This window comes from Muntiacus reevesi, chromosome 18 (assembly GCF_963930625.1).
Source record: "Muntiacus reevesi chromosome 18, mMunRee1.1, whole genome shotgun sequence".
Lineage (NCBI taxonomy): Eukaryota > Metazoa > Chordata > Mammalia > Artiodactyla > Cervidae > Muntiacus > Muntiacus reevesi.
Genome location: NC_089266.1, coordinates 50,786,488 through 50,813,172, shown reverse-complemented (window position 1 = coordinate 50,813,172; position 26,685 = coordinate 50,786,488). Strand labels below are relative to the sequence as shown.

Genomic DNA, 26,685 nt, shown 5'->3' with positions numbered 1-26,685 from the left:
TCCCATAAAGACTATATAGTGAAGTGCATTTAAGCAAATAACAGTGACTTCATTCTTTTCAGAGTTATAGATAGGTACTCCTTTTCCAAAGCCTCAGGCATATAGTTAGAAGGAGAAATTCATATAAAACTCCTTAAGTGACTGTAATACCTAGCTTGGTAGTTGAAACATCTGTGGCAAGATTAAGGGCATCTATGGCTACAGTGAACTAAGAAACTGTTTGTGTCAAACTATTTGTTTGACACAGGAAAACTTAAAAAAAAAAAAACTTAATGTCTCAAATTGCAAATTTGTGAAATTGACAGTACTTGGTGAGTTGATGTTTATCCTGGTCCTTTTCTAATTTAATAGAAACAGTTATATTTCAAATAAAGCAGTTTGATCTAAGTTTTCTTTGGTAGTTTGTATAAAATTCTTGATAGTTCAGTGGTAGATTTGGCCAGAATAACTAGATGCATCTAGTTAATATAATAAAAGTTGCAATTATAAGTAATATTCAGAAGATTATTATCTGCTGGTACATAGTTTCCTTATCCACTATGTATTAGAATATGAATATATCTGAGTACCCTCTTTCCCACCCTAGCAAAGTAAATAACCATAAAGGGAAGACATTTGGTGCCAAAATTTAAAGGAAATCAACCCTGAATATTCATCAGAAGGACTGTTGCTGAAGCTCCAATACTTTGGCCACCTGATACGAAGAGCCAAGTCACTGGAAAAGACCCTGATGCTGGGAAAGATTGAAGGCAAAAGGAGAAGGGAGCGGCAGAGGATTAGATGGTTAGATAGCCTCACTCACTCAATGGACATGAATTTGAGCAAACTCCAGGAGATAGTGGAGGACAGCACAAAGGAGCTTGGCACACTACATCTGTGGGATTGCGAAGAGTCAGGCATGATAGCAACTGAAGAACAGCAGCAACCAATCAACATTCTAGAGATATTCTAAAATATACATGTGCCTCTGTTACTACCTTTTAAACCTGGCAGTGCTTGAAATTTTCATCATCTAACTTCTCTTTTTATTGGAGAAGCTCTTTATCATAATATTGACAAATATTTGAGCAATGTATCGGTATGTTGTAGTGTGATGTAGTGAGATGAGAACTGGTTTTGGAGTCAGGCTTGCTTAGGTTCCTAAACCAGATTTTCCTCTTAGCTATGTAATTTCAGTCCGTTTACTCTCTTTGAGCCCTAGTTTTCTAATTTTGGGACTTCCCTGATAACTCAGTTGATAAAGAATCCACCTGTAATGCAGGAGACCCCAGTTCGATTCCTGGGTTGGGAAGATCTGCTGGAGAAGGGAGAGGCTACCCACTCCAGTATTCTTGGGCTTCTCTTGCGGCTCAGCTGGTAAAGAATCCACCTGCAATGTGGGAGACCTGGGCTCAGTCCCAGCGGATCTTCCCCTGGGTTGGGAAGATCCCCTGGAGAAGGGAAAGGCTACTCACTCCAGTGTTGTGACCTGAAGAATTCCGTGGGCTGTATAGTCCATGGGGTCGCAAAGAGTCAGCGACCAAGTGACTAAGCGACTTTCACATTTCTAATTTTTAAAACAGGGCATCGAGACACTCATTACTTATATGAGGATTTTGTCAGTTCAGTCGCTCAGTCGTGTCTGACTCTTTGCAGCGCCATGAGGATTTAAGATAATATGTGAACTGTCACAGTGCCCATCCATTTTTTACTGTTATTCATCAGCTTTGTATCAACAACACCGAGTGCTTGGACAAAGAAGTGAAAGCTGTATTTCCTTTTCTAAAGGATCCAGAAGTCTAGTGAGGGAGGCGGTGCTAAGTGAAAGGTATTGTGGAAGCCCAGCAGTATAGGATTAAACTGAGAGGCCTAAACGGTGATAATGTCCTTAGTTTAGAAGCTGAGAGAATAGCGTGGGAGCCATGTTGCTTGGGCTGAGAGCCTGCTTTGCCGCCACTGATACTGAACACATTGCTGACCTGTCTGTCTCACTTTTCTTATCTATAAAATGGATGTCATATCATATAACATTGTTTTGGAAATTGAGTTGATGTAAAAATCCTAGAAAAGCACATAACAATTCAGTAACAGTTAGCTTTCATCATTCCTGGGGAAAATACAAGTACCTTCAATTTATTGAAGCAAAAAATATTTATTCTTTGGCATTCATCTCTACCTGTGTCTTCCCTGCTAAAATTCAACTTTCTATGCTAGCCAATCTTCTTTATTTTTGACTAGGAATAGTCAATTTTTAACATAAATTAATGGATCAGTTTGACCCTCTAGGAGCTTTTTACTAGGAAATTAATATATATATTAAAGTATTAAAAGTACATATACTTGATATAAGGTAAGGTAAGTAAAGGGTAAGGTAAGGAGAAGTTTATTAATTAGTAATTTTGTTGTTAACATTTAAACTAAGATAAACAAAGCTAGCTGAGGGAAAGTCTCAAAGCTACATAATAGTTCTTTTTATTCTAATCTTCCCTTCTGTGTATTAGGTTAACAATTGAAAAAAAGTAAATAACATGCCTTTGTAACAACAAACATTGATTATTCTCTTCTGAGAGTATCCAACATACAACTTCTAATTTTTATCCACTCTGATTTGCATGTCTTGTATACTTTAATTTCCATTTCAGTATGAGGTAGAGCCTGATAATAAAGGGAATCTATTAAAATTTTAATTCATAGAGTTATGAGAGTCATATGAGGAAATAAAAGAAATGACAGTTGTAAGGATGTGGAAGTGATACAATTATTAAATGGTTGTAAGACATGAAATTACAGAAAGCATTTAAATTTGGATAAGAAAAATTGTATTATTGAATTTGAGTATTTTTTAACAAAAGAATACTTGAATTCTGATTTAGTTATGGCATTGTTTTTAAAAGAACATATGTAACAAATATCTTTTAAGCAACTGGGCTTTTCTTTGAAAGTACAAACTTGAAATTATATAAATTAATTAGCTTAGAAAAGGTTCCACCAACAGACACAAGGACAAGAGTACTTCTTTGGGAGAAGAATGGATGAAGTGCTCAAAAACAGCTTGTGGTTTCTTTGCATTTTTGCATGAAATTGTCTTTTAGCATTCTTGAAATGTGGGAATGTTCAGGAAAGGTATTTGTTGTGAATCACTTCTTTGTCTGGGACTGAGTATTCACAACATCTGTATCTGTGCTCTTGTGTTTCCACACTTGATTTTTCCCTAGAATAAATCACATGGCCCTGTGGCCTTGGGCTGTCATAAAGTAAAATACAAATAGTTAATTTTTTTATGTTGAAAAGTGAAAGCACATCCACCTGTAAATGTATTTGTGAATTTACAAGAATGTTTTCTATAGATGTGAGCACTTTCCAGATAATCTTATTTCAAGCCAAAGATTTTAGGACCCTAATAACTACATAAATAATCTTGAGGCTTTTTCTTCATTTATACCTCACTGCTGTCCAGTGGTCAAGTATCTACTGAATGGGATTAAATTCCAGACAGTCTAGCACTGATCAGGGAATCCGTACCTCTCTTTGAAGTGGTAGACAAGGATTAATGAATAATTCCACACACCTATAGGTAGTAAAATTAAACTGTTTTTTGGATTATATTGGATGTTTCATTTTATTTTTTCTCTTTTGAATAGATTCCAAATCCTTTGTTTGATCTGGCTGGAATAACATGTGGACACTTTCTTGTACCTTTTTGGACTTTCTTTGGTGCAACCCTGATTGGAAAAGCAATAATTAAAATGCATATCCAGGTAATTATACCCTTTGACTCCCTGCTCAATGATGATGAACCCATTAAAAGGCACTGAAAACATATTCCCCTTGCTCTTTCCAAGACAAATTGTTCGGATTTTGAGTTCTGCTTCTTGTTAGGTTGCTATTCAGACCCAGAACGTCACTAAAGATTACTGAACTGAGGGCGGTTTTTCCTTCTTCTGTTGGAAAATTACGCCCCTTGTTCCTCCTTGTTTCCTTTCTTTCCTTCTTTCTTCCTCTGTCCCTTCCTTTCTCTCTCTCTCTATTTCACTTTTGCCTTCTGAAACTTTTAATCTAAGACTTTTACCAAACAAAAACTGTTCTTGAGCTGAGGAAGTATTCTCTTTCATTAATTCTACTTTTCTTTCACATATTCTATATATAACACTTCCTCTCAACGCACTATTATCCTTTACAAAATAGCAGCCAGGTGTTAGTGTGGAGCATGGAGAAGAAAGTGGGCCCTGAGGAGGCGAAGAGATGTGGGTTTTGGTTAGAGAAGTGAGAATCTGCTAGTCTCAAAGCCACTCTTAACGTAATCTTTAGGATAAGGGTGTGGGGGTGTGTGGGGTGGGGGGCGGTGTGGGTGTGTGTGTGTACAAGAGCAGAGAAAAGAGACCAAGGACTTAAATGAGAGGAAATGAATATATGCTTCTAAGACTTTGATATGAATTGATAGGAGTAGTATAAAAGGCAAATCCTACTGGAATAAAATAGAGTTAGACATTGAAAAGAATGTCTTAATTAATGAGGCTTGCAAGGAAGCATTCACCAGGGGAAAGGCAAAAACAGTGAGTAATGTCTTCAGCCATGATCAGATTCCATAATAATTGAAAGGACTTGTATCCCCCAAGTTTCTACTCACCACCTCTCTACCTCCAGTTCTTAAAAGAGAAGAATAAAAAGGAAGACTTGAGGGACTTCACTAGTGGTCCAATGGTTAAGAATCCACCTGGCCATGCAGGGGGAGCAGGTTCAATCCCTGGTTGGGGGGCAAGTAAGCCCACAAACCTGCAACTAGAGAGTTTGTGCACCATGATGAAGATCCCATCTGCCACAGCTAAGACCTGAGGCAGCAAAATAGATAAATAAAGTATTATTTTTTTTTTTTTTTCTTTTAAAAAAAGGAAAACTTGAGCTGCTTCTGCCTGCCCATTTTCTAATACTAGATTTTGGTGTTTGTCTTCTAATCCTGCCATGATAATCACTTAAAATTTCAAGACTTTATTTTTCCTCCTTCAAGGAGTGTAGTTTCTCCTACTTAAGTAAGTGTGTTGTTCAAGATGATAGGTTTTTAAATACTGTAATGCTAGTTATTTGGTAAAGATTTAAAATACTATAATAGGATTTTTCTAATAATAAAATCATTTAGCTTTTTGAAGTCCTTTGAGAGTGTTAATACTTAAGGAATGATAGCAGATTCTTTTCATTCCCTTTATAATAGCATCTTCTCTAGGAATCCATAAACTTTATATATTCTGCTTTATGAATTATACTAACTTTCTATAAAATACAGTAAAATATATTATGCTAAAAGTACCCTATAGAGTGTTTAACATTCTCAGTTTTTTTCAAGTTATGATAATATTGCTTAATTTTTTAATATAGTGCTTCACAAAAGTACTTAATGTATGCCATCTGATTTAATACTTACAATCCTGGGATAGAGAAATTACTACTCCCATTTTGTAATTATCAAACTTAGAGAAGGAAGTAGGTAATGGTTGCCTAAAAGAGTAACTGCTGGAATTGAACCTGAGTCTTTCGGCTTCAACTTCGTTGTTCTTTCCATTCTTTTGCTTTGCCTTAACTGTAATTTATTTATATGATCACAAAAACTGAAATGTTTAAGGCCTGTTATTTGTCAGGACCTATGCCAAGCAGTTTGCATTGGTTATCTCAGAACAATCCTGTGATGTGGTTATTATCCACATTTCATAGATGGGAGGGCTTAGAATTCAAACCAAACTCTAAAGTCAAAGTTCATTCATTCCCTGTATCTATGAGGAAGCAAAGAAAGAATGCTAAAATCCCATCTGTGTTTCTGAAAGGAAAAAAGTCTGAGTTCCTTCACTAAACTGAGACCACAGGATACGTTTGTTGTATTCCGTTGTATCAGACAGACATACTTTCTAAAGGCATGTCCCTTGATGTGCATCCAGATGTAGCTCAGGGCCACAAACTTTTCTCATTCCTTGGGTAAGCAGTGTTAGTGAGTAATATAAACATTACAAGTCTTTCTAAAACAATAGGGCAGACACACTACACACAGACTTTTCTGTAATCTGATAGTAAACTCTTCTGGTCCTCTTCTCTTTTTTCCTCAGTTTAAACTAGACAACTTCCCTTGATATATATTGTTACTTTTATTTATATCTTGCTATCTGTTAAACATCCCCTAAAAGAAATCAACCCACCTGATAATGTTAATTAAGGATTTCTCTTTCTACTGGACACGTTCAATTCTTGTACCTGTATACAGTACCTTAGAAATATTTCCGTTCTCCTAAATGATGAAGAAGTCAACATGCTCATATAATATTTCATGTACCATGTAATTTACTTAGCATGTGTATTATTTATTGCCTCTCAACTTTCTCCCTACCACCACACGCACACATACTGAAATATAAGCTCTGTGAGGACAGTTTTTTGTTTCTTGGCTCTCCAAGGTATTCTAGTGCCTAGAATAGCATCTGGCATGTAGTTAGCACTCAGTAAATATTTAATATATGATTCAGCCTATGATTCTTCTTTCCAAAATCTGGAGGAATCTTCTTTTGCAGATGTATAGTTTCTTCTTTGTTCTGTTGGTGCCATTAGTTCCCTACACTCATATCTTTTTTTTGCTTTTCTACTCTATCCTTATTTTCTTTGTACCTATGGTTGAGTGGGCTCTTTGGGGATCTGTGCCTTTTTTTTTTATTTGGTAGAATCCTCATTCAGACCTCAAGCATGAATGTGATTCTGAGACATATGTTCTTAAGTGTCTTGCCCAGCACAGTGAATTTTCAAACTGTTATATATAAAAAGAAAGTCTTTGTTTTGTTTTCAAGAAATGAAATTGTGCAATTATCCTGGCATTGGCTTATTTTGAATGTTAGGAAATGATGGTAGGGAAAACACGTGGTGTAATCACTGAGAGCAAATCATTAGCTCTGTTTTTTAGTAAAAGATCTATAGCTCTAAGTAACTGGCTTTTAGTATGGATACTTAGAAGAGTCCCATATATTAGTGTTTTTCTCACTAAATGATCTACAGTAATTGTCTAATTAGCTTATAATCTTCATACACCATTTGTATAGGATTGTTTATAAATCACCATCCATCTTGTAACTGTTGGATGTCTATACGTACTTACTTTTTTCATAAGATAAGAAATATCTTTTTCACATTAATAGATACCTAAGTGAAGTGAAAGTTGCTCAATTGTGTCTGACTTTTTGCGACCCCTGGACTATACATTTCATGGAATTCTCCAGGCCAGAATACTGGAGTGAGTAGCTGTTCTCTTCTCAAGGGGATCTTCCAAACCCAGGGATCAAACCCAGGTCTCCTACATTGCAGGAGGATTCTTTACCAGCTGAGCCAGCAGGGAAGCCCGATAGATACCTAATCAAATACCAAAGAGGACTATGAACTTATTTTTCTAGTCTTATTTCTTTCTCACATATCCAGCTGTGCAGCTGTCAGTGTCTTTGTTAACCCTAAGACATTGATTAAGAAAATATCATTGCCTGATTAATCTTCTACCTGAAATAATAAGCTTTAGTCTGAATTAACCACCTTCCTGAGATGCTCAGTGGATGGCTAACATGATGTTATTTATTTTTATTTCACTTCCCTCCCATTTAGTTATATAGGCTATAGTTATTATTTAATACACAGTAACAAAGCAATGGAGTTAGTTTTTAGGAATTAGAAGAATTTAGAATTACCCACATTTATTCAGAGAATTGGACTTCCGTGGTGACTCAGTGGTAGAGAATCCACCTACCAATGCGGGAGATGCGGGTTTGATCTCTGGCCCAGGAAGATCCCCTGGAGAAGGAAATGGCAACCTACTCTAGTGGTCCCACCTGGGAAATCCCATGGACAGAGGAGCCTGGCGGGCTACAGTTCATGGGGTAGCAAAAGAGTCAGACATCACTTAGCAACTAAACCTCAACAACAACAATTCAGAGAATTATTATAAGTCCTTTAAAGCTAAGTTTTAATATCATTTTCTAGAATCTCAAATTAGTTGTACTTATGTGACCTTTTCTTTCTTTCTGTGAACTTCTGTAATGCATTGTTTTTCCTGCTGAGGCCTTTATAGTTTATCCTCATACGTATTATTTTTTGTACTTAATCATCTTTCTACTCTATATCAGAAAATTTGTAAATTTCTTCAGCATATTAAAGAAGTATTCTTCCCATCTTTGTGTTGCATAAAAGTCTTATTAATGCTTACATTATCCATAGTAATTACTTTTTGTAATATTTGCTGAGTTGAAAATATTTGCTACCTGTAAGGCTAAAGGCATCTTTCTTTATGAGTTAAGTAAGGTATCAGTATCTTAATCAATGAAGAATGCCTCAGTAACACCAAACAGAAAATTACCCAGAATCTGATGGAGAGCTGATTCATTTGAAAAGACCCTGATGCTGGGAAAGATTGAGGGCAGGAGGAGAAGGGGACGACAGAGGATGAGATGGTTGAATGGCATCACCGACACAGTGAACATGGGTTTGGGTGGACTCCAGGAGTTGGTGATGGACAGGGAGGCCTGGTGTGCTGCGGTCCATGGGGTCAGCACCATTTTTCTAGATACCGAGGATGTGCATTAGTATACTCTATTTGTTGGCTGAATAATAATCCATTGTATAAATGTACCACATCCTCTTTATTCAGGTTGCTTCCATGTCCTGGCTATTGTAAATAGTGCTGCAGTGAGCATTGGGGTACATGTGTCTCTTTGAATTATGGTTTTCTCAGTTTATATGCCCTGTAGTGGGATTACTGGGTCATTTGGTAGTTTTATTTTTAGTTTTTTAAGAAACCTCTATACTGTTCTCCATAGTGATTGAATTAATTTACTTTTCCACCAATAGTGCAAGAGGGTTCCCTTTTCTCTACATCCTCTCCAGCATTTGTTTGTAGATTTTTTCTGAAGGTGGCCATTCTGACAAGTGTGAAGTGATACCTCATTGTAGTTTGATTTGCATTTCTCTAATAATGAGCAGTGTTGAGCGTCTTTTCAGATGTTTGTTGGTCATCTGTATGTCTTCTTTGGAGAAATGTTTGTTTAGGTCTCCCGCCCATTTTTTTTATTGGGTTGTTTGTGTTTTTTATATTGGGCTGCATGAGCTTGTATATTTTGGAGATTAATCCTTTGTCAGTTGCTTCCTTTGCAAATATTTTCTCCCATTCTGAGAGTTGTCTTTTCATCTTGTTTATGGTTTCCTTTGCTGTGCAAGAGCTTTTTAAGTTTAATTAGGTCCCATTTGTTTAATTTTGTTTTCATTACCCTAGGAGGTCAAGAAGGACCTTGCTGCCATTTATGTCAGAGTGTTCTGCCTGTTTTCCTCTAAGAGTTTTAGTATCTGGCCTTACATTTAGATCTTTAATCCACTTTTAGTTTATTTTTTGTATGGTGTTAGGAAGTGTTCTAATTTCATCCTTTTACCTGTAGCTGTCCAGTCTTCCCAGCACCGTTTATTGAAGAAACTTTGTTCTCCATTGTATATTCTTGCTTCTTTCTTAAGGACAAGGTGACCTCGGTGTGTGAGGTTAATCTCTGGTCTTTCTGTCCTCTTCCACTGATCTGTATTTTTGTTTTTGTCGCAGTACCATACCGTCTTGATTACTGTTTCTTTGCAGTGTAGTCTGAAGTCAGGGAGCTTGATTTCTCTAGCTTTGTATTCTTTCTCAAGATTGCTTTGTCTATTCAAGTTTTTTTGTAAAAACTTTCCATAAAGGATATGGAAGATCCTCTGGATTAGATTTAGCCCAGACACCTCTCATCAAACTGATCAACTTTAATTTCAGTGATGGAGGCCATATGGGAACCCATGACTTCAGTTGTATACACCATTCTAAAACACATAGAACATGTGGATCATGCACCCAGCCTTGGGTTTCATGACTCATATTTTTCCCTCAGACATGGTCATGTATCCTGGCAAGATGAGAACTGTGCTTAAGGAAAAACATGTTTAAAATACAAAGTAGGTCGCATTTAAGAGCCTTTTAAATTGCAGTTAGCAGCAGCATGGTTACCTTTTTAGACTGTTATCAGAATTGTGAGTTTATATTGGTTTTTTTTGATGATAAGAGAAATATTTATTTTAACTGCCATTTTCTTTACAGAAAATCTTCGTTATCGTAACATTCAGCAAACACATAGTGGAGCAGATGGTGGCTTTCATTGGGTGAGTAATTCTTTAAGGACTAATAATATCATCATGGTTTGAATGAGAGGAGAGGTATAAAAAAGAATTATTGGTATAGAATTTTTGTGGTAGCTCTTTATTTTTTGAGTAGGAAAAATCTTTTGCCCCATTATTAGTTAACTTGAAGATAAACCTCTTACAGTAGGAAATGATAAAGCTCAGATTATCCTTGTTTAATTCTGAGCCAAACATGTATCAAGTCATATAATTCTTGATTTAAAAGAAGCTTTGCAGTTTGAGACTTGCCTCTCCAAAGAAATATGAAATTCTCTTTAGTACAAGACATGTGTATATCGTTAAGAGTTTAACTGTGCTTTGGGACAATGCTATGACTTTCAGCCAAAATTGGATGCCAGATACACAGTTGTATTTCATTTGTATATACTCTTACATAAAATATTAATATTTCATTAAGTAAGGCTTGATAAGATATCAAAATATGTGTTATGAATCTATTACTTCATTAGAGAAAAATTAGGCCGTTTTAAAAGGCTGTCCGAAGCTTATTTGTATGTCTAAATGAGTAACAACAGTTTTAACATATGCTTTAAATGACAGTGTCACAAATTTTTGGAATTTACTTTGATAAAACGGTATGGAAAGGATTGTTTGGTTAATCAAATTAATGTCAACTTGAATGTGAATCCTGCCAGATAGTAAATGAGCCCCTTTTTTTCAATATATGATTTTTTTTTTTTAGTTCAGTGTTTGTGAGTAAGAGGTTTTCTTTTCATTTAATAGCATAAATGTCCTGTGCTGGTGGGTTAGTGGGTAAGTGTTAAATTGTGTTTAAAAAGTGTCAAATTGAAGTGCTCTTTATGTAGTTTAATACAAATATTTATCCTAAAACCTTTTATTAAAAAAAAACTTTATGAAAAATTTTGCTATTGAAAAATTGCCACTTGATAGTGAGTTCATGAATAATAATTTTATTTTTCTTTGGACCATTCATTGTATATTGTTTACTCTTTTCTGTGTATGGTATGTTCTATGATAAAACAGTTATTAAAATTTTCTACTTAGGTATTAATATAGCAATTGAGGAAAAACATCTTCTTGAGAATATACTCAGTAGAGTCAACCATTGATTTTATTACTTCCTACCCTTCTGATTAGAAATATAGATTATGTTTTGTAAATTAAATTTTATTTACTCCAGTTTTTTGTTGCCTGAATTCTTACTTATAAAGTGGTTTTTAAATCACATTATGTCACATTCAAAAAGAAAGAAAGAATATTCTTGTCCCTTTTTTGAAATATGAAGATGACATTTCATCCTTTCGTAGAGACTGCTGTGCCACCTTGAGAGAATTCTGAAGAACATACAGAACTACCACACAAACCCACACGTTGTAGGAACGACTGTGCATGCGGCACAGGACATTCTTTCTTTCTCCCCTTTTCATACTGAACATGTATAGAAGGAAGTTTTCCAGCTACTTCTACATCCTCACCACTAGTGCCTTCTGTTTCCCCACCCTTTAGAGTTTCTAAGAAGTTACATTAGTTAGCTACCTAGCTCAATCACGCATAGCCAGTTTCATTTCCTTCCAATCTATCTGTCATACTGCAGTTAGTAACCTTTTAAAAATCATGTCTGACCTTGTCATCACCACTGTCTTCACTCCCTGGTTCTTCCTTTTCTTGAAAGCCTTCGTTTGTTTTCCCCTTCATTTTTTTCAAAAAAATGTTTAATTGAAGTATAGTTGGTTTACATTGTGCTGATCCCTTCTGTACAGAAGAGTGGCTCAGTTACACACATGTGTATACATTCTTTTTTACTATTTTCCATCTTGGTTTATCACAGGATATCCACATAGTCCCTCTGTGCTAGGCAGTAGGATCTTGTTGTTTCCCCCTCATTCTTAGGGTGAAGCTGAAACTCCTCACCGTGGTCTCTGGAGCCCCGAATGATGTCCCCTGTAGTTTTCTCTGCTTGAGTTTCCATGACTGGTCTTTGCTCGTGTTCTTCCCTTTGCCCTGTTCAGGGTTTCTCAACCTTGACACTATTGACGTGTTAGGCCAGATAATTTTTTGTTGCTGGGGACTGCCCTGCGCGTTGTAAGATGTTTAGCTGCATCCTTGTCCTCTACTCACTAGATGCCTCTAGTATCTCCCAGTTGTGACAATCAAAACTATCCCCAGACACTGTCACATGTTCCCTGACAAGTAGTAAACTGCCACTGTCACCACCAGTCCCGCTGAGAGCTACTCGCCTAGATGATATCCTTTAGATTTCAGCTATTATGTTCACAAACGCATCTTCCTTGACTGGGTCACAGTTACCCTTTTCCCTAGGGACCTCTTTTCTCAGCAGTATGTAGTGCATGCACTGACAGTTGCATTTTTACATTCATGTTTGAAGGGTGTATGATTACTGTCCTTTTGCAACTAACCTGTAAGCTTCTTAATGGCAGAGGCCATGCTTCTTTTTGTCCGCTGTTGTGTCCACAGCACCTGGCATCTTGATTGACACATAGCAGGTTCTTGATAAATAATCTGGTGAATAAATGAACACATGGTGTCCAAATAAAGATGTGGCCAATAGGAATTAGCGAATGATTTGTGTAGCCCAGATTCTTATGTTTCCCCAGCCTTTGGAGTTTCTAACAAGTTACATTAGTTATCTGTAATAAATAGCAATATGAGATTTCCCTGGGGATCCAGTGGTTAATACTGTACTTCCAATGCAGGGGCCACAGATTTGATCCCTGGTCAGGGAACTAAGATCCCATTAAGTGTGGTCAAAAAGTAAAATTACAGTACATATCCATAAAAGTGTTTTTAAGCTAGATCAACATACTCAAGTAAGAATTTCTTATTCCTTATATTTTTCAAAATCAATAGTCCTTCCCTTGACTGTCTCCTCTAGCACAGCCCCTAAAAAATAATAATAATTCCAGTGATTCCTCTTAAAGATGATTTGCATAAAGTTATTCTGAGATATTCAAGGCCTACTGGAATGGGTGGTAGTTTGGTTTGGTTTTGCATGTATCATATTTTAAAAGCTATTTGCAGGACATTTGTTGGAATGTCCTGATACCATCATTTCCCGCCCAGCACTGTCTGTAGGGATTATCCATCAACTTGTTTTCCAGATAAAATATTAAACAGTATAAACAATTAGACCTAGCAGTATAATAATTCTTTATTACCAGATGCTAATGGGTATCTTTATGATCTTTATAATAACTTTTATCTTTTAATCGAATTCTCCAGTTAAGATTGACATAGTTTGTTTTCCTACATTTTGAAGTAGGAAATGCTATACAAGGATTCAGGTGATAATTAATAAATAATATCCCCAAGCCTAGACTGAAAATTAACTTAAACCAGGAGAATGAGTTTTTAGTAGACCTAAGTCTCTTATTTTATATAATAATAAATAGCTTAGCAGTTTATTTCAGAAAAGGAAAGGAGACAATTAAATAAATTAATTTTTAAAAAAAGGAAAGGAGAACAGCCAAATTGATTCCATAGACTCATTGAACTAAACTGAAAATACTGCATGTAATTTGCCATAAATATTCTCCTTTTTTAGCTCTCCCTCTTCACACTGTTAATACTATAAATGTGTGTGTATGTGTATGTGTGTATGGTAAATCATCAAACTAAACTAGTGAAGTTTGGAATATAGCACTTTGAAGGATATTTAAAACTTCAATTCAGTTCAGTCCTTCAGTTGTGTGTGACTCTCTGCAACCCCATAGACTGCAGCACGCAGGCCTCCCTGTCGATCGCCAGCTTCCAGATTTAGTCAAACTCATGTCCATTGAGTCGGTGATGGCATCCAACCATCTCATCCTCTGTTGTCTCCTTCTCCTCCCGCCTTCAGTTTTTCCCAGCATCAGAATCTTTTCAAATGAGTCTGTTCTTTATATCAGGTGGCCAAAGTATTGGAGTTTCAGCTTCAGCATCAGTCCCTGCAATGAACATTCAGGACTGATTTCCTTTAGGATGGACTGGTTGGACCTCCTTGCAGTCCAGGGGACTCTCAAGGGTCTTCTCCAGCATCACAGTTCAAAAGCATCAATTCTTCAGTGCTTAGCTTTCTTTATAGTCCAACTCTCACATCCATACATGACTACTGGAAAAACCATAGACTTGACTAGATGGACCTTTGTTGGCAAAGTAATGTCTCTGCTTTTTAATATACTGTCTAGGTTGGTCATAACTTTCCTTCCAAGGAGCAAGCATCTTTTAATTTCATGGCTGCAGTCACCATCTGCAGTGATTTTGGAGCCCCCAAAAATAAAGCTTGTCACTGTTTCTACTGTTTCCCCATCTATTTGCCATTAAGGGATGGGACCAGATGCCATGATCTTAGTTTTCTGAATGTTGATCTTTAAGCCAACTTTTTCACTCTCCTCTTTCACTTTCATCAAGAGACTCTTTAGTTCTTCTTCACTTTCTGCCATAAGGGTGGTGTCATCTGCATATCTGAGGTTATTGCTATTTCTCTCAGCAATCTTGATTCCAGCTTGTTGTGCTTCTTCCAACCCAGCATTTCTCATGATGTACTCTGCATAGAAGTTAAATAAGCAGGGTGACAATATACAGCCTTGACGTACTCCTTTCCCAATTTGGAACCAGTCTGTTGTTCCACGTCCAGTTCTAACTGTAGCTTCTTGACCTGCATACAGATTTCTCAAGAGGCAGGTCAGGTGGTCTGGTATTCCCATCTCTTTCAGAATTTTCCACAGTTTGTTGTGATCCAAACAGTCAAAGGCTTTGGCGTAGTAAGTAAAGCAGAAATAGTTGTTTTTCTGGAACTCTCTTGCTTTTCCGATAATCCAAAGGATGTTGGCAATTTGATCTCTGCCTTTTCTAAATCCAGCTTGAACATCTGGAAGTTCACGGTTCACATACTGTTGAAGCCTGGCTTGGAGAATTTTGAGCATTACTTTACTCAATTGTGTGAGTGCAATTGTGCAGTAGTTTGAGCATTCTTTGGCATTGCCTTTCTTAGGGATTGGAATGAAAACTGACCTTTTCCAGTCCTGTGGCCACTGCTGAGTTTTCCAAATTTGCTGGCATATTGAGTGCAGCACTTTCACAGCATTATCTTTTAGGATTTGAAATAGCTCAGCTGGAATTCCATCACCGCCACTAGCTTTGTTCATAGTGATGCTTACTAAGACCTACTTGACTTCGCATTCCAGGATGTCTGGCTTTAGGTCAGTGATCATCCCATCATGATTATCTGGGTCATGAAGATCTTTTTTGCATAGTTCTTTTGTATATTCTTGCCACCTTTTCTTAATATCTTCTTCTTCTGTTAGGTCCATACCATTTCTGTCCTTTGATGTGCCCATCTTTGCATGAAATGTTCCCTTGGTATCTCTAATTTTCTTGAAGAGGTCTCTAGTCTTTCCCATTCTATTGTTTCCCTCTATTTCTTTGCATTGATCACTGAGACAGGCTTTCTTATCTCTCCTTGCTATTCTTTGGAACTCTGCATTCAGATGGTGTATCTTTGCTTTTCTCCTTTGCCTTTAGCTTCTCTTCTTTTCACAGCTATTTGTTAGCCTTCCTCAGACAGCTGTTTTGCCTTTTTCCATTTCTTTTTCTTGAGGATGGTCTTGATCACTGCCTCCTGTGAAATGTCACGAATGTCTGTCCATAGCTCTTCAAGCACTCTATCAGATCTAATCCTTTGAATCTATTTGTTACTTCCACTGTGTAATCGTAAGGGATTTGATTTAGGTCATACCTGAATGGTCTAGTGGTTTTCCCCACTTTTTTCAATAAGTCTGAATTTGGCAATAAGGAGTTCATAATCTGAGCCACAGTCAGCTCCCGGTCTTGTTTTTGCTGACTGTATAAAGCTTCTCCTTCTTTGGATGCAAAGAATATAATCAGTCTGATTTCGGTGTTGACTATCTGGTGATGATGTCCATGTGTAGAGTCCTCTCTTGTGTTGTTGGAAGAGGGTGTTTGCTATGACCATTGTGTTCTCTTGGCAAAATTCTATTAACCTTTGCCCTGCTTCATTCTGTACTCCAAGGCCAAATTTGCCTGTTACTCCCGGTGTTTCTTGACTTCCTACTTTTGCCTTCCAGTCCCCTATAATGAAAAGGACATCTTTTTGAGGTGTTAGTTCGGACTCTTGTTGACTCTGAGGGCTACTCCATTTATTCTAAGGGATTCTTGCCCACAGTAGTAGATATACTGGTCATCTGAGTTAAATTCACCCATTCCAATCCATTTTAGTTCACTGATTTGTAAAATGTCAACATTCACTCTTGCCATCACCTGTTTGACCCCTTCCAATCTACCTTGGTTCATGGACCTAACATTCCAGGGTCCTATGCAATATTGCTCTTTACAGCATCGGCCTTTACTCCCATCACCAGTCACATCCACAACTGGTTGTTGTTTTTGCTTTGGCTCCATCTTTTCATTCTTTCTGGAGGTATTTCTCCACTGATCTCCAGTAGCATATTAGGCACCTACCGACTTGGGGAGTTAATCTTTCAGTGTCCTATCTTTTTGCCTTTTCATATTTTTAATGGGGTTCTCAAGGCAAGAATACTGAAATGGTTTGCTGTTCCCTTCTCCAGTGGACCACGTTTTGAACCATATTTAAAACTGTGTACCTAAAATTAAGGGAGTGATGAATTATCATGGTAGAGTAAAAATCAGAAGAAAAAATCAAAACAAAGTCAGCAACAGTTCAAATTTAAAATTATGAGATACTAAAGCCAAGGAAGCTTGAAAAATGAATCCTGAGAGTAAGGACAGCTATGGAATAAAATGTAAAAAGAACAGATGGGCTTTGGGCAAAACAAATCCAAGTTTGAATATAAACCTTGACACTGGCTGCTTATTTAATTCCTCTCTGTTTCCACTTGTAATTGCTGTTCTTTCAAACAGTGTTTCTTTGAGCATTTCTATCCCCAGTCTCAGGAGACCACTGGTAATCTTTCCAACTTGCAGTCAAAATGTGAAATGTCCTATCTCAAAATACCCTACATGTAGTTGAAATGCACTCGCGTCAGTGATTCAAAATTCTAAGACATGTGGATTTTAAAAATGCCTTTCCTCTCCATTTTTATGTTGCCTGTCTTCCCCTCTTGTTTTCCGAGGTTTCTGCTGACTGCGAACAGAAAGGTCAGGTATTAGGTGACTGTTTTGTGTGCTCTCAGGAAAGATTGAGGAAGGCCTACTTCTCCTAGAGGGCTTCCCTGGTGGCTCAGAGGTTAAAGCTTCTGCCTGCAATGCAGGAGACCTGGGTTCAATCACTGGGTTGGGAAGATCCCCTGGAGAAGGAAATGGCAACCCACTGCAATATTCTTGCCTGGAGAATCCCATGGACGGAGGAGTCTGGTGGGCTACAGTCTACGGGGTCGCATAGAGTCGGACACGACTGAGCAACTTCACTTTCACTTTCACTTTACTTCTCCTAAAGAAAGTACCCATTTCCTTACTCTCTGATCAGTAAAACGCCTTTTACCAGGACAAAGTTTTTCATCAAAGAGTTTACAAGTAATTCTTGAGAGTACTATTTATTAAACACCGTGAACACACTTCACACAGAATTGTGGTTACTGTTTAGTTCCAGTTGCAGTCCTATGTGATCAGTATTTTCCTTTCTTTTATTGATAAGGATGTGGACTCAGAGTGGCTATAAATAACTCATATAATTTTTTATTTTAGTCTTTTTAACTTAATGAAATGTGTATCAGACTATATGTAATCTTTTGAGACTTTCTGCTTACTGTCATGGTGCTGACATGACTCTGCCGCTGCGATGGTTCATTTTGGGCCCCCTCACTAAGGGGGCGCCCACAGCCTCGCTCTCAGGGCGTGCGTCTCTGCCTTGCTTCTCACTGAGCAGTTTGTCTGCTCTCCCACCTGCTGTGCTGTGTCTCTGGTAATACACTCTGTACCTGAAAAAAAAAAATAGAAATTGTTCATTTTGACCATTATATATTATCCCCTTAGGTAACTATTCATCCACTCTCCCATTGGTAAACACTTGGAATTTTTCTTTTTTCTTTTCTTTTCTTTTTTTTTTTTTTTTTTTTTGCTGCTTTGAACAAAAGCATTTGAGAAATGCTTCTGTGAGCATTTCTCAGGGCAAGATAGGTGAGCAAGTAGCAGAGCCTAGAGTATGATTAAAGGGATAACACGGAAGCAGGAGAAGATGGACAAAAGGGAGATTGGACATAGGCAAGATAACTCTGAGTTTTATAAGTTAGTTTTGCCTGGGGTCAAATTTTGTCCAGGAAGGTGCACCTGTGGCCTGCCATGTCCGGCTCCTCATCTCCCCAGGTGGCACGGAAATAATCATTTAGAGTTGACAGTTACATCTCTGGTGGTGAGAGTTCTTGTCAGTTTTATACAGCTTTGAATGCTATACTGATGGCTGAAAGAAATATCCCTTCCCCAAATGGCTTCTAGTCTTAGTGTAACTATGAAATGGCCCAGCTACATAATAAGTATGCCTTTGACCTGTGTGGTATTTTTAGTATAGTATGTCATGGTATGACAGTCCTAAGGTCCCAGAGAGAATATAAGCCCCACCTCCAAAACTTATTGTAATTTTAAGGGTAAATAATTCCCCTTCCTTGACCGGAAAGAATAATTTGTAGATTTATTTCTTGCACAGTTCTGGAAAGTAACTATTAGCATCAGTAGGCTTAGAGAAAGATGTCCCTGTTATCTACTCCTAAATCAAAGGGTTTATCTGGTTATATATGAAAATGTGAACAGATACAATGTCAGTAACATATTCTGAAAGGTTAGAAAAAGATAATAGCCTTGAAAAAGCCTGTTGGTTTATGGTATTTTTGTCAAGAGGACAGAGAAAGTTTCTGAAAAAAGATTAAGCATGTAATGGATTTTTTATCACTCTCTTGTATCCTAAGTTGTCGTAAGTCAGAGGACAGAACCAGGGAACTTTGGAGCTTCAAAGGCCTTACATTTGTTACAGTCTTTTTTTTTTTTAATTAAGATTTTAAACTTAATTTTTATTTAATTTTAGATTTTCTCCAATCAGAGACCTGGACCTATTTCTTAAAGAGCCTGACCAAAGTCTAACTTTAAAATCATGATTAAGATGACATGTTCCAGTATTCTCACAAATAGAGGATGAGAATTCCCAGAAAATAACATCAAGAGTATGACTCGTAACAAACCATAAGCAGATCATTGGCTCATTGTTCGGTTGCCAGGGTCTTATTGGAAGACAAAGTCCCCAGTTTCATCACACAAGAAAGTTTCCATAATTCAGTCATTGAACTCGGGGGATGGGGTTGACTGGAGCAGGGACTCTTGACCAGATACAGAATGTTCCATGCTCTGCTGTCTCCTATTTCTGAGTTAACTTGACATTTGACCTCAGAGTCGGACTTGCCTGTGGCAAGAGAGATCATTTTAACCAGAGTAATTAAGTGCTTGAATCTTAATGTTGTTTCTGGTTCCTCACTCTGTGACAGGTGGTCAGAATGAGCTATGTTGGCCTGGACTTTTTCTTCTACAGAAAAAAAAATCTGTCCTTTCATTTTAAAATATAATGGTTTGCATACTCAGTTCTATTTGACTTTTTTTTGATCATTGTAAAATAATCAGAGAAAGTTAATGGAAGTGTGGGACACAAATAATTGTATTAACTGGAAGAGGATATGGAGACTTTTAAGACCCCAGCTGCTGAGACTCAGTTGTACATGCTGACTTTAATATATATAATCTTCTGTACTTTAGGTAGAAAGCTCCTTCCTTTTCATGTCCTCTTCCTGTAGTTTATCTTCTGATTCTTAACTCCTTTGTATTTTTGTTATAGATACAGGGAGGCAGGATAGTGAAAGGTTAAAGCAAGATCTCTGGAGTTAGACTGTAAAGTGAGAAATGGACATTGTATTTGGAAGTTAATATTAACCATAATTAGAACATTTCAGTAGAATGAGGAAAACTGAAACCCAGTTATATCAGACTACATTGTGGGTAAAGAAAAAGTCAGGCCAGGGTCACACCTGACACATTTTTAATGTTCTGTAAATATTTGTTGACTAATTGAATTCATTTATTCATTATTAGGGGAGACCTCTGTATATTTTAGGTTGAGGGAAATACTCTAGTAAAAAGCTAGAGATGGAAAATGCAAATGAAAAAAAAAAGGAAGGACATGGGTTGGATATTAGCATTTAGTAAGAACTCTGTGCCAGATGCTTTACATATTTTTATGAAACTGCATAATAAAATCTATAGGGTATTATCACTGGCTTCATGGGAAACTGAAACATATTCAAATTCATGTAAATAGTAAGAAATGTAAGGAGATAGGATCAAAAGCCTGAGTGGATTGATTTATCCTCCTTAACCACTTCTTCCTTCAAGGCTGGAATGAAGATTTCCAAATCTTTTGAGGCAGAGAAGAGGGACATTGAGATAGCTCTGTGGAAGGCAGTGAGGAAATCTGCTTGAAGTTGGAGATTTGGACGATAGAGCTGGTTTCCAAAGGCTGCCTCATGTGACAAGAAGCCGGCATGAGTTCTTTCTACCCGGTCTCCTTGTTCACACTTGTATCAACCTAGCACTGCTGAAACTTGGTGCTCCCCGTGTTATTTTGAGAAACCTACTGGGGTCTGTACTATAGGTTTAAATACATTTCCCCCTGTTCTTCCTCTAATCACTCTTCTGGATGAAGTTCATTGAGGTCAGAGATCCTGGCTTTTCTTTTTGAGGTTATCTACTGCCTTTAGTGATTTTTCTGCCTGATGGTTGGAGTAACTAGATTTTTCTTGATGAGATTAAATTCCTGTCAATATTGTCACTTTTTTAAATCCATTTACCATCATGATATAAAGGCCAGTGAGGTTCCATGCTATTTCACCTTAAGTTTAAAATTCCACAAACTATTCTGTATTCTTGACCTTTGGATCTGTGAGTTCCTGTTGCTGATTTCTTTTCTTTCTTAGAACCCAGTGGGTCGTTCAGCCAGCCACAGATGAATTTGTCACCATATAAAGCTACCATCAGTCTGTCATTTTCTGTAACTGAAATCAGTTGATTTTTAACAGGGTTTTGTTTGGCAGCCAATCACTTTACTTGGTTCTCATAGACCACTTCTTTAGCTCTGGCCTCATTCATTAACATAAATGCCTGTTTGGCTTCTGTTGCTCAAGTCTACATTCTGAAATGAGGTTTGTTTTCAAAAGCTTTCCTTTAATGATAGCGTATTTCAAAGAGTAGCTGCTAATTGTAAGGAGGTATTACTTTCATTCTGATTCTCATAGAAAACAATTCCAAATGTTCAAAAGCAAGTGCAATTGCCAATTACTTTTTTTGAAAGACGCTGGTGATAGAAATACGCTGTGAGGCAGTAGAAACCATACACCTGATGTTTCTGAATAAAGCAGTGGTCTTCCTTCTACACAGCAGCTAAGAAACTGACGGTGTCATATGTTTATAATTCTACTCAGCACACAATAGGCTAACTTGAGTACAAAAGAGGTTTTAATAATTTGAAAGGGGCACAGCTGTGAATGAAACTCAAGATGTTTTAATCCCAAATCCTGAGGTTGAATCACAACGAATTTTAGATGGTGCCAGAGACTATCAACTCAAACTTGTGTATATGAGAAATCCCTAGATTTTAACACTTTCATTTCAGTCACCTAGGATTTCGGGATCTCAAGTTTTACTAGGTTAAATATAAGTTGATTTGCTGCTGACACCAGTTCGTTTACTTGTCATATTCCTGGGTTAATGGGTTAATTAGGGATCAATTTGTTTCTCTTTTTCTTTCTCTAATCTCTGAGGACTAGAAGGCTATAAATATTAATAAATGTTAGCATAATGGCCTTTGGCTTCTTCAGAAAGATTGTTTGATGAACTATCTCCCCTCTGCCTTGCCTGCTTCATCTCCTGAGCAGTCTACCTTGGGAGGAAAGACAGGGTTTTGGGGGGTTTTTTTGTTTCTTTTTTTTTTTTTTGGTATTTTTGTGTTTGTTTTTTTTTTTTTTCATTTGTAGGGCGATCTATCATTGTTGAATCAGACTAGCAGTCTGAGATACATTCTGAGTCACTATGAATAGAGTTCTAGTACTGGTCGGGCCCCAGGGAAACTGGTGGTTAAATACTGTGAGAATCTTTATCAGACAGGAAATGACAACTCATTAAAATACTAACCGTTAAGCCTGTTTAGATCCTGGCCTCACTGCCCGGTGGGGGCGGGGGTGAGGGGGGATGGTTATGGAGGAGTGGTGTTCAATTCTACTGCGTTTGACTAAAATGTGCACATTTCTTAAAACAAAAGAATTACTTATAAGACTGTTATCAAGAAAGGGACTTGCTAGTCCACCTTGTCACTGGACTTCTGCTTTACTGTCATTGCCTCTTGTTCAGAAGACAGATCAGCATGTAATGGAGGTGGGGTATGGATGGGCTTTTATTTCATCCCTGAAAATATATCCTACTAGTACCTTAATTGGGCTTTCCTGGTGGCTCAGAAAGTAAAGAATCCGCCTGCAAAGCAGGAGACCTGGGTTCCATATCCAGGTCAGGAAGATCCTCTGGAGGAGGGCAAGGCAACCCGCTCCAGTATTCTTGCCTGGAGAATCCCATGGACAGAGGAGCCTGACGGGCTATAGTCTAGGGGGTCGCAAGGAGTCGGACACCACTGAGCGACTAAGCACAGCACAGTACCTTAATTATAAAATTTAATCTCTTTAGCAGAAGAGTCTGTAGCTTCAGTCTAGAAGAGTCTGTTTACGACTCCTCAGCTCCCAGGCCAAATCTCAACTGATAGGGGAATTCTCTGGAGTCAGAGGATAAATTTGATTTATTGATTTACATAGAGTGATTCTCACTCAATCAATAAAATTCTAAAAACTCTAATACTCATTTAAAACATAAATATAAGTTTAACTGTGGGCACAAATCTCAGTTTCTTGAGGTCTAGCTGTCTAGGTTCTTAAAGGCCCTCTTTACAGTGGTCTATAAGAGCCACTCTAAAGCATGGAAGGGCAAGCGAAAAGAGACCCTTGGTCTGGATCTTTGTAGAAATAGCTTTCTTTTTTTCTCTAATATGTTACCTAACAATTTTACATTGAGTTGGTCTGCTAACTAAACCTTAAGATATTTTGACCTTTTGGGAACAGATATAGATTTTATATATATATTTGTATATGTATATATTTATATATGTGTGCATGTATACACATATGTATGTATGTACGTATGTATGTATATAGTATTTGTACCCCTTGCAGTTTAGTTCCCTGGTCTAAACTAGTGGTATCCACCATTGGAGTGGGACTAAAATAGAACTTCTATTTATATTTATTTTCATCTTTGTCATTTCCTTTCTTTGTCTGTTTTTGTAATGTAAACAGCATTATTATGGTTATACAAAGATATAATTATGGCTATACATTCATGGAGGATGTAGCATACCATCAGTCTGATTGGCACTCCCTCAATCCATATGTCAGAAGATCACACATCAGATATTACAAGTACCGGGTAGGAGTGGTGTTGTTTAGTTGCTAAGTTGTGTTTGAATCTTTGCAACCCCATGGACTGTAGCCCACCAGGCTCCTCTGTCTGGGATTTCCCAGGCAAGAATACTGGAGCGAGTTGCTATTATCCTCCTCCAGGGGATCTTCCTGACCCAGGGATCGAACCTGCATCTCCCGTATCGGCAGGCGGATTCTTCAGCACTGAGCCACCAGGGAAGCCCAGGGTAAGAGTAGGAGTTCTCAGGACAAAAGGGGCTTACAGGGGGCATGCTGCAATTTATTGTTTTTTCTGTGCCCCATTAATCAGGAATATTTGCTAAAGATAGCATGAAAGTCATCATAATGAGACATTTTAAATTGTTTAATGTTTCATCTATATTTTCTCCTTTTAAATTTGTATTTATACATTTTACTCTTTGCATGAGTAATATCCATATATCAGAAATGTTCACAGACCACTGGTCTAGGTTTCTCTGCCTTTAAAAGCTGCTTTTGGTGCTATCAAAAAACAGGCTACTTCAAAAGACTATTATGCTATCTGAATTGTAGCAGCAGTAGACTTGATTAAACTCTTCTTTTCCCTTTCTTTTAATACTACCCCTGAACTGTATCTTCTAAAATCATTTTCTCACATTCATAAGCTTTCAGTGGTTTAACCAATCACACCCTGAGAATGTTATTTAGATGTTCTAATTAATCATCAGAGGAATGTTAAATAAATCAGCCTCAAAGTACTGCACAAATAGTGAAATAAAGGTTTAAAGAAATGTTTCTTAATTTTAAAACATTTAAAAACTTTTTTTTTCCCCTAGGAATGACAAAGGTTTATTGCCCTTTAGCCTTACTTGGAATCCATGTCAGGCAGTTTCTAGTATATTGGAAAGCCAATGATATGACATACACAATCACATCAATGCTAAGGTCTTCAAAAAAAAGTGGTTAAGAAAGAAGAGCTTATATTAGAACTTTACTTAATTATACCTATTTAATTCCCTTAGGCATTTCAACTGTGTAACCTTCACATGGGCACTGTATAAATAGAGCTAACCAAGACAAATCAATTTTTTATAAGTTTATGTTACTCTTGTGTTACTAAGCACTGTGCCCAGGTTTATGATGGCACTTAATAATAATTATAGTTTTTTTTAAAAAAAAAGAAAAACACATCTGGCTGGAAAAATCCAAAAAGAACCCTGAACAGGAAGATTTCAGGTCTTTTAATAGTGAGTGCTAGTTTGATGACTATGTCCATGATGGAAAAGACATTCAAAGTAAATCAAATGATAAGTTTTTTACATCTAGTGAACCAGTTTGTTTGAAAGTAACACAGTCTGAAGGGAGTTCCTTGAAAACTGAATAATAATGACCTATGAATTTTTGGAATGGGTGTATATGCTCATGACCAACCAACAAGTAAAAATGTAAGCATTGTGAAAAACCAGAGTAATCACATCACCCACTCTATGCACTCTCTGCCGATTGTGATGCTTCCTCTGGAAGATTTTTCTGGCTTTTTGTGGGAACACAGTGCAGACCTTTGTTTATAATGAGTTGATATGGGGAGAGTTTAAGATACAAATTTCTTATAAGTGATTCCAAATACGGAGTTACATACGCTTTAAAAACTAGAGAAAAATAATAGATTTTGTTTGTATGTTGATCACGGCCCTTGACAGAATTTTGCGGAGAAGTTTGTCTTGTTTCTGTTTTAACATATAGTTAGGTATATAAGCATGGAGAATATTGTTCCCATGAAACTCCTTTTGAACTCTGGGTGGGTTTAGACTTCTGTGGATTTCTTTTCTCCTCCTCTCCTGTTTGCATTTTCTGAGGATTTCTTTCTTTCTTTATTAAGTTCTAAAATTGTCATTTAAATAATTTGTTGGAAATTTGTTTCTTCATGATTATATTACCTGAAAAGTGTTTTTGTATGTCAAGAAATAAATATCAACATATTACTGTCCACACAGCTTTTTTTTTTACCCACCATGTTGAAGGTCTACAGCAAGGAAAAGGGGATGAGATTAATTTTATTCTTGCTCTTGTTTTCCCTTCTTTTTTCTTCAAGGCTTTGTCACCTAGAGAAAATGGCTGTTTACAAGGCTAGTTTAAGTATATTTAAATACAGCCACTGACGGGAAAATAGTGCTGAATAACTCTGACACTTTGAATTCAGTCAGCACCTGACCCGCCCCCCGCGGGTGAGAGGCGAGCCCTCAGCCAGGTGCATAAGGTGCTCTGAACTTAATGGCTTTCAGAAAAGGCGTTTGAGTTATTTCCTAAGCCAACGATAAAAAGACACTCAACTGTGTTGCAAGTTATTCCTCCCTCCTTTCTTCATGCCTGTACCTTAAATTAATCCTAAATGTCAGAATGGACTCTTTTTTTTTTTTTTCCTTTTTCCTAGAATGGGCTCTTACTTCTGCTGCTTGAAAATAACTTGAGGGATGAGGTCATGGGGATGGCATTCTTGTTTTCCTTAAATGCATGTTAAGAGTAAAAGCTATAATTTCAGTTTTTATCTAGTCCATTACTTAAAGAGCTTTAGTGTTAATTTAGAAAACTCTAGTATAAGAGTGCTTTGTATAAGCCAAGGCATGTGTGACCTAAGCCATTGTTTATAGACATAAAAAAGTTAAAATAAAACTAAGATTTTGAGGCATATATTTAAAAACTTGAGGACTTGACTAAAATTCATTATGTAACATGTATTACCTAGATTTCAAATATGTTAACTTTTTAGATTTATTTGGATCATGTGGCACTTATTCATAATAGTTTTGGTCAAAATGTTGCTATAAAAGACTTCTAACTTCTTTCTGTTTTCAAGTGTTTCTAGTCTCTTATGAAAAACTGACTCTCCCATCCCACCACCCAAAACTCTAAAGCATGTAATAACATAGCACCTTGAAAAATTAACCTCTTCATTAGTCCAGGAAAATTCTCTGAAAGTTACACATCATGTAAACATATATTCTCTATCAGCTAAAAGAGTAGCCCTTAATGGACTTATAATGGCAAATCACTTATGCTTTTCAGTTAT

At 37.1% G+C, this 26,685-nt stretch overlaps 1 protein-coding gene across 4 annotated transcripts in view; it reads left to right on the top strand.

Annotated features, from left to right (window-relative positions):
* Nucleotides 1–26,685, top strand: part of VMP1 (vacuole membrane protein 1) — a 120,067-nt gene that overhangs the window by 88,040 nt on the left and 5,342 nt on the right. For all 4 annotated transcript variants that reach the window (XM_065911159.1, XM_065911160.1, XM_065911161.1 and 1 more), the window contains 2 exons: nucleotides 3,621–3,737; nucleotides 10,094–10,155. In XM_065911159.1, the coding sequence (XP_065767231.1) occupies nucleotides 3,621–3,737; nucleotides 10,094–10,155 (179 nt within the window). The remainder of the gene's footprint in view (nucleotides 1–3,620; nucleotides 3,738–10,093; nucleotides 10,156–26,685) is intronic.